At 32.6% G+C, this 9,501-nt stretch overlaps 1 protein-coding gene across 1 annotated transcript; it reads left to right on the top strand.

Moving 5' to 3' along the window:
* The first annotated feature begins 732 nt into the window (after positions 1–732).
* Positions 733–4,949, top strand: LOC143917360 (potassium/sodium hyperpolarization-activated cyclic nucleotide-gated channel 4-like). Its single transcript, XM_077438840.1, has 2 exons — positions 733–926; positions 3,533–4,949. Exons 1-2 carry the CDS (start codon positions 733–735, stop codon positions 4,947–4,949), a joined length of 1,611 nt encoding a protein of 536 aa, XP_077294966.1.
* The last annotated feature ends 4,552 nt before the right edge of the window (positions 4,950–9,501 follow it).

The following is a 9,501-nucleotide window of genomic DNA, read 5'->3' as shown; positions in this document are numbered from 1 at the left end:
CGAAATTTATATTATATTTTCCAGGAGGTTTTTGAACGTGAATTTGATGATGCAAAGAGCAAACGAACGAGTTCCAATACAATTATGTAGATACGTATGTATGTATATTATAAATAATGGAAAGCATACACGGGTAAGCACGTTGAAAACAAAGCAATTTTGAGTTTTGTTTGGGGCGCAGACAATGCGAAATATTGTTTATTTGATTTCGCAAGACGTGAAGCTGAGCGTATGGAATAGTCGAATAGATCGACATTTGCCCGCTGGCATTTTCTCGCATAATTCTCGGAAATTCTGGAGACTTTCCGCAGATATGCCTCTTGTATTTATGTATACAAAGTTGGGTATGCTTTTCGCAAACACGTGAATTGAGCGAAATTGTGATATAGAGGGAAAAATTCCACACCACCACCCCCACCCTCTCTCAAGAGGATTTGTATTCAAATGAAACGTATGAATTTTTGCGTATTTACGCAATTACCCCCGCCGCCCTCGCCCCCTTCGCTGAGAGTTATAAATAAAATTGTGCAAATTTTTAAATTTGCTCTGGAGATGTGTTTGCCTTCACTTGAATACGTATGATGAATTCTAGAACGCTTTTAAACCTGCAAAAAATATATATGTACATACATATGTGAATTAAAAATTGAATCCATTCAAAATTTTTATTTATTTTTTTATAATATAAAATGATTCAATTGTTTTATTCAATTGACATGCAAGTCAAGTAAAATGTCGTTCATTCACGATTGCAAATTGTCCAGCCATAAAGAGCTTGAGGTTTCAGCGTTGAAAAATGTCGTGTTGGTGTCTTATGATAATTGGAGAGCCAAAAGAGAATTGATGAGCAGAGAAGCAATACGCATAGAGCGTAAGCGACAATTTGAACATCCTCAATTCATCATACATCCTTACAGCAACTTCAGGTTCTTAAATCAAGTCATCTATTACACGTACTTCCAGCCTTTTTCGAGTCGCGATCCCCTTTTTATTACATACCTCCTTTACGTTTCACATGGCTTTCGTGTCCGTGGTCGTTTTTATCTCTTATCCGATCGTTTTCATACTTTGCCATATTGCTCATTTTGGTCAACAATACACGTTAATGTATCGTCTGCCATTACGTTGGAGATAAAATATCGTATACAACGCGTTTTAAACACGCGGAAAGTAAATCTTCCTGACGTTTAATAAGCGTTCGTCCCGTATCTTCCAACCTGTTCGCCTTGATATGGCGATATAAGATTTTAATTGTTTAAACGTCTATAATTCACTCTATATTTTATGAAATTTGCTCTATTGGTTCCCGTTATCTCTAATATATAAATATTTATAGTTTTAACTCTCATATGTATATATATATAAATTTCAAATTTGGCGTCTAGCTTCATGTAATGTAATACACGATATATATTGTTTTATGGCCAAATATGTCTAATCTGACATTTCACGGTTAAAAGTATATCTCTTCACTGGGTTTTATCTGCGAGAAAAGTATTCAATAATAAGTTATGTTGTATCTAATTGTTAATATGATTTACAATAAGCTTACATACATTTAATTTTTTTTTACAATAAGCTTACATACATACATCACATACAATTATTTTTAGTTATCAGCTGATTTTTACTAGCCTCTTCTTACTTCACTTTCGATTTTTTCGCGCGACGAAATTTGTTTGACAGTCCAGTTACTGCTGGAAAAAAAATAGAATATAATTCATACTTAAAATAATATAATATATAATGTGGTGAATGTACATATTGTATATACTTGCATCTGAGCAATCAGTTTCAAAATTTGTGGTGAGTCAACCTATGGTCCTTTTTGTCGTTTCAATTATTTGAAACATCCTAGAATGCTCTCTCTATTTTAGTAAAAATGCTGGCCACATTTAGACAATTGAAGTACCTTCTTCTTCTAAGTTTTGGAAATAAAATACATCTAACATATAATTTCGAAAGAGACTTTGCATATATGTACATATATATGTATATATTTATTTTTTTATTTATTTATTTAATATACTTGGGGGAGGCGGCAAAGCCGATAGGCCCAAGGGGTTTGAATAAACATATTTTACAAATTATACATATATGCGATAAAAAAATGAGAAAAATTAAAATACATTAAAAAAACAATATTAAAATAAAATAAAATAAGAGAAGAAAAAAAATATAAAATATATAAACAAAAAAGATAAAAATACAGAAATATGATTATGGGAAAGAAGAATCACAAAAATCCTTTGGTTTTAAAAAAAGTATCAAGTTTATTCTTAAAAATATTAATATTAATAGAGGTTACTAAATCGTTGGGAAGACTATTCCAAACTGAAACCACTCTGTTAGAAAAGAATGTATCTCTGATCAATTTATTAGATTTATCTTTTTGGAGTCTAAGCGAGTGACCTCTGAGGTGAGTGTTTGTGTTGAATGAAATAACATTAGACATATGACAATTATTAAGTGATTATTAAGAATTTTATAGATTATATAATTTATATAATTATTTAATTAATTATATAATTTTATAGATTATAGATTTTTATAATTTTATAGAATTATTAAGTGATTATTAAGAATTTTATAGACTTCGATTAAGTCACCTCTAGTTCTTCTCGTCTCCAATGTGACTATGAATATGATATATGAATATGAATATTTAACATTGATTGGTTGGTTCGTAAACAACACATTCGATTTTTTTTTTCAATTCATAGGCGCCGATTCAAATTTTTTGGATTCAAAGTATTCGAAACTGGGCGAAGGCCTAGGAGGCAAAGTTTCCGGGGGCGAAGTGCCGAGGGGCGCCGGGGGGACCGCTGGATTCTGGTATACATATAATTTCAAAAGAGACTTTGTATATATGTTTGTTTGTTCGTGACAGTCAATTTAATAAAAAAAAACAAATGAGTATTCAAATAAATTTAATGTTTAAGCGGTTTATATTACAAATACCGAGCGAAGCCGGGTAAAACCACTAGTATTTTAAAATGAAAATAAGTGGTATTTATCGCACCCAATTTATGACAATTATACATACGTGGAATATGAAGTATGCAGAGGAATTGAATGAAGTTGATCTAAATCAGTTTTATTTTCAAGAAGATGGCGTCACGGCTCATACAAGTCATCAAACAATCTGCGATTCCAAGATCATGCGATTTAACGGTGCTACTTTAGTATGCGGTCTTCCTTTGAATCGCAGTCAACTATTTTTTTTTATTTGGATCGTAGCAACGACCTGTTTATTATAGTTTTTTCCTTTTTTACCCCATAATGTTTCAGCGAATCATTTCTATCAAAATATCAAGAAAATACCTACCTTAACAACCTAATCTTAAATGAATAGGGCCAATTCTAACTTAACCTAACCTAATCTGACCCTTAAATAAATAGATGTTGGCTGCTAAGCTATGTTTTTTTTTTAAGTTTTATTTACACGCTCCCAGGTTGGGAGCGTGTGCTTTGATCAATATTAGCTCGAAACACTTAACATCTCACTTATTTTTATTTTTTTTATGTTCAGGATCGTATGGGATTTCATAATTGCCATCACCATATACTATTTGATACTGTTGGAGTCGCTCTTTTTAACTTTCGAGCAGAGTCCTTACAAGGCAAACAACAAACAGTACGGCGTATACATGCTGTATCCCATGAACGTCATAACCATATTGGACATAATCGTGAACTTTTACACCGGATTCTACGACAGCAACACCCAGAGAGTAGAATTCGACCGGAGGAGAGTGGCTGTGAATTATCTGAAAGGCAAATTCGCAATCCACGTGCTGTTCGCCATACCCTGGTACGCCGTGGTGCTGGTCTTGCAATTCATATACAATAACGATATGTACAGAATCAGTGGTCTGTTCACGATAGCTTCGATAGTCCGCACCCTGAGAATGAGCGACGTGTTCAAGTTCTTGGGTGAGTTTGAGCACCGCAGCTACAGCCATAAGACTTTGTGGCAGCTGATCAGGCTGTGGGTGGTCACTTCGGTCCTGTACCACTTTGGCACTTGTCTACAGATGAACCTGTACGTCGTCTTCAAAGGTCAGTACTTCCAGATGACCTTTGTCAACCAGACTTGGATCATCGTGGAGAATTTTGGCGATCTGTACTCGGCTCACATGTGGGGCCAGTACTTCAAGAGTATGTTCAGGGCTGCCAGCGCGATCACCCTGTACGGTTTGGGGATATCATCAGACGAGACGGCCGAAGAGAAGTGTCTCAACATGCTCTTGAGGACCGTGGGTGTCATCTTCCGAATGTATTTGGTGAGGATTTTCGTCGTCGTGTTGAGGCCGGGCTTCACCAGGAGGAACTACCATTATGTCAGTATGGCGTTCGAAGATTTCGCCAGACACAGAGATTTGCCGCGGGATTTGAAGGTGAAGATCCAAACGTTTCTAAATTATCACTATTCGTTCAATTACTACGAGGAGTCTAGAGTTCTGGGTATGTTCTCGGCTCCGTTGAAGAGGGAAGTTTTGGATCATTGCTACAGGCAGTTGATATCTCGGCCTAGGTTCTTTCGAACGCTGACCGAAGATGTGATGTCGGATCTGATCTCGTCACTCCGGTCCGAAGTGTATTTAACCGGGGAGTTTTTGGAAAAATCGAAAGAAAGTGGACTGGGAATGTGGTTTGTGTGCTCTGGAACGGTTTCGGTCATTTCGCACGAAGGCGTCGTATTGTTTAAATTGGAAGACGACGATTTCTTTGGAGGAAAGTGTTTGTTTTACGAGAGTGTCGATTGTGATTGTAGCATTGTCGCCGAAGAGATCACCGAGTTGAAGCTGCTCAAGAAGCAGATGTTCTGGAAGGTCATGGAAAATCGACAAGATTTGTTTCACGACATGATGAAAATTTTCAATGAGGAATGTGGCGGCTCGTCTAGATCGGTCAGTTATACCGTGCGTCAGGCTTCGGAAAACTGACTTTAATGACAAACTGGAATAAGATTTCTACATATCTATATGGGTGCTACTTTATGTAGTATGCGATCTACCTTCACGTTTTTACTTTAATATGCGGTCTCACTGTCTCGGTTCTCGCTTCTGACACTGAGACTGAATAATACCGACCCTAACAACCCAATCTTAAATTAATAGGGCCAAGCTTAACTTAACCTAACCTATCCTAACCATTAAATAAATAGTTTTATTTCATCAATATTTTCACAAAAAAAGCATATCTTAGCAGCCAACACCTATTCATTTAAGGGTCAGGATAGGTTAGGTTAAGTTAAGGTTGGCCCTATTCATTTAAGATTTGGTTAAGAGATATGTATCTGCTGGCGATATTTTCATAGAAATGCTTCGAAAACGTTATGGGGCGGCAGGAAAAAACAAAAATTGTAATAAACATTTCGTTGCTACGATACAAATAAAAAAGAATATTCGACTGTGATTCAAAGGTAGATCGCATGCTAAGGTAGACCTCATACTAAAGTAGCACCTCTATATGTATGTTTATGATTGAGAATATTTTTGAAAAAGTTACCAGTTACTAGAATTTACTGTGGTCACACAAAAAAGTATTTTTTTTATAAAACTTTATATTAATTTAAAAAAATTAGCTAATTTTTAGGTTGGTGGCCACAGCAAAGTCATCTAGTGGCTTTAATTGAGAGCCATTTCATGAGATTCTCACTATAGGGTTCATCATCTGATGGGTCTTTGAATAAAATTTTATTTTATTAACATAATTAAGAATGTTTCAGAGAAAACTTCAAATGCAATTTCCACTTTTTTATTTTACTTCTACCAATTAAAATTCTATTACATTTATATATTTCTTGTATTTACATGTATATGAAAAAAATATATAATTATTTCTAAATGTTTTTTTTTTTTTTTGTAATTTCAATATAAAAGCAATAATATCACATTTAAATAAATCATATACGAGCTGAGATAGATTGAAAAAAGCTGATCCAATTAAGCGAACGAGCTTTCCTCTATTTATCTCCGAATAATATTTAATGCATATATAATGTAGAAATCTTGTGCGATTATAATGCTCTCATAGTAATGAGTCATAAACTTTGTGCAAAAATAATTAAAATAAAGTAACATAATATATAGGTATGTACATATATATAAATAATTTATTTCTCATTTGTTAACGTGTAAACATTCATGCTAAATTCTAAGGCAATTTACTTTTTAAAATACATTTCTAAAATCACAATTCACGTAATAACAAACACACACATAGTGAGAAAGATAAAAATATTTGTATTTATTTAATCGTTTATTGATTTAATTAGGTTTTATTCGTATTTTCGTTTAAATTGACGATTTTTTTTAGTCAACAGCCATGCGATGTAATCTTTACAGTCGTTTGTCAATTTTAACTGTAAAACCAGTTTTACGTTATTAAGATATAATTTATCTTTACTTTGTTTTAAATTTTAATATAATGAAGACACGTCTACTACTTGTTAAATACATTAGCTACGATATAATAGTATTTTATTTTTAATAAATAATTGGACTAATTGCTAAACACAATTTTTGGTCTTTTGGTCCGCGTAAAGTCGCAATCGAAAGAAATGTAAATGTATCGCAATTTATACGAAAACCGTTTTATATTGTAGAAAAATTATAAAAAATTAACATGCACGACATTTGAATTAATGTGAAAGTAATACTTAAGGAATAGAATGTGTTTTTCATTTTATACGATGTAACTTTCATCTAATCTTTTTCATATTATAATTGATATTTAAATAAATATCTTGAACGACTAACGTATTTGACGAATTTTGAATAATATTAATTTGACAGATAAAGAAGATAAAAAACACTTTTCAAGGTAAAACATTTGAAGTATTGAATGAATATTTAAATTTTTATCGGAATTCTATTCCCAAGACTTCACTCGCACATAATGTATTTTATATTTTCTTAATTTATATCATTAATTTTGTGTAAACGAACATTTAAAGACTTCAAAGCGTCAAAAGACATTCGACATATTATATTTAATTACGAGTCTTGAGGATTCTGAAAGTATTCATACTTCTTATAATTTATTTTAGACTTACATAAAAGCTTTAGGTACTTACGTTCGCATCTTGTTATATGTACACTCTTTGAAAATATATTTTTATATATTTTTAATTAAGTTTCCAGCTCAAGAACAAATGACGAGAACAAGCCCTTAGGCAGATATGCTCGCAGAGTCTTCCGCATGGGTTGCAACATAAATTGAATACAACAATATTCAGAGTGAACACGTAGCATCTACATATGTATTATTATATAGAGGTATTCAACAGTGATTTTTTAAACTTTTCTTAAATAAAATACATATTTTATGAGAAAGCAACTGTGATTGACAGCTTAAACAGTGGCTCTCAAGTGTTTCTCAACGATTTTACTGCTACTGTACATTTGAACGTCAAATCTTATGATAGTGTTTTTCGATTGCATCTTTGCATTGCATTGAATTCGAATATGACATTGGTTTTTGTAGTTTTATTCTATTTTATAAGCGTTTAAAAAAATGCGCAATTTTTACAGATTTTTGGCTTTTGAAAGTTTGTAACTCAAAATTTAGTATTGCTGTATATTTTTGATTTTTATTTATTTATTTGTGACAAATATTTAAAAGCAATAAAAAACCACAATCATAGAATAAACATCCGACTTCTGATTTCAATGGCACAAATATGTATATATTGATTTTAATCTCAATATACATATATATATATACAGTGGCGGACTGGGACTGAAATCAGTGCATGCCAGGAGTCAAAGGGGGCCCCTACCCAGGGTTAAAAAAATTTGTCCCCCCCCCCCCATATAACAAAATTTTCTTCTTTCCATCACGCTAAAAATCAAGGGCAAAAAATAAATAAAATTTTCAAAAATGGGAATAAACAAATTTAGGTACAAGAAAAATGGCAAAAGCAAAATAGATCCATAAATTACATTGTATATTTCGTTTTAATCCTTGTCATAGAATGCATCATAAAAGAATGCGGCATAAAAGCGGCTTTTACTTTCGGTAGCAAACAATCAGGGACGTCATTTCAGCTTTTTCTTGGGGGGGCAGGCAAAGATTGGTCAAATTGAATTTTATTTCAAAAAATCTTTTTTATATCGGAATAAAAATGGAAAATATAAAATATGAAAAAGTTAAGCTTATTTTTGAAAAAATAATTATAAAAAAATATTATGTAAAAAGTCAAAAAAGCGCCGCAGGCGAAAATTTTTTTCCAAAAATCTTCACATGGTTAACAAAAATCGACCATCAAAATGTATCACTATATCCAAAAATATACGAACATTCGGAAAAATAAACGATACACATCTGTTTTTGAGACAAAATAAAGTAAAGGGGACCTTTCTAACGATTCGCTCCATGGGATGAACAATTTCTAAGAATGTTACTAATGGCATACCACTTAAAAACCAAAATATACTTGCTTCAAAATAATAAAATCTTTTTTTTTCAAAGCACATAGCAGCGATTATTTTATTAGTTACCCAAAAGTAACATATGTACATAAGAAATAAACGCAGCATTCATAGATCCATAGTATCTCAATAATCATTAAATCCATAATATTTTCTAAATTCACACTATTCCTTAATTTAGGGGGGCGAGTGCCCCCCCAAATTACGTCCCTGAAAACAAAAAATGCATAATATTTTCAATTAATGTTAATCGAAAATCAGGATTTTGGGGAGGGGGCCCCTATCCTATGTTTCTATATACATGGATTTGTCTAGATTAGGAATAGATTTAATATTCGGAAACTGTTTAAAATTGTGTATTTAAATCTTACTATATCGTCGAAGTATAATCAAATGTTATTTTGAAAGTATGTATGAAGTAAATTTAAATCGCTGGTTGATGATGAATCGTCCTATCAAAATTGTTTTAAGCAATTCAGTTTATATTATTCAGGGAAATTTGTTTATTCCCATTTTTATTTCAGTAGGTAGTTGTTACATAGGTATTGGTATATGCATAATATTGAGGTTGGAAATGGGCCCGGTAAAAGGGCCCACGCAAATGTTGAAACTTACATTTCGAGCCTAATAAAAAAAGTTAACCGATCCTTGGGCTGTTAAAGCAGGCATTAGTTGTTTGTGTATATCGTAAGAAATTTGTTTTGTTGAAATACCCAAACTATTACACACGTGAAATAGTTAAATTAAAAAGTTATTTAATTTTACTGAGGGCCCATATTTTCTAACGGATAGTGGGGCCCACATGCCATCGGGCATGTACGCTTGTATGGCCAGTCCGCCACTGTATATATATATATTTTTATTATCTAAACGCATTAATTCGAGCGGTGCATGATTTTAAATTGAGTAAAAAATACGGCTGCTTAGACCGTATTAATATTTAACAAACGAGATAAATAATAGAGAGCGCATCAATCCATCTCCCTCGCTCTCGTTCACTTACACGCCTAGAATATTTTATATTGTAATATAAAATCATTTACCGTTTACATTAGTGCGT

The sequence above is a fragment of the Arctopsyche grandis genome, chromosome 9 (assembly GCF_051622035.1).
Source record: "Arctopsyche grandis isolate Sample6627 chromosome 9, ASM5162203v2, whole genome shotgun sequence".
Taxonomy (NCBI): Eukaryota; Metazoa; Arthropoda; class Insecta; order Trichoptera; family Hydropsychidae; genus Arctopsyche; species Arctopsyche grandis.
Note: the sequence above shows the minus strand (reverse complement) of the source record. Positions and strands in the feature narration are given on the sequence as shown.

What these genes read in the sequence shown, in the direction of transcription:
- LOC143917360 (XM_077438840.1), top strand. Translation starts at nt 733, where the DNA reads ATGTCGTTCATTCACGATTGCAAATTGTCCAGCCATAAAGAGCTTGAG. An exon ending in CATCCTTACAGCAACTTCAG is followed by an intron (nt 927 to 3,532) that starts GTTCTTAAATCA and finishes TTTTATGTTCAG; the next exon opens with GATCGTATGGGATTTCATAA.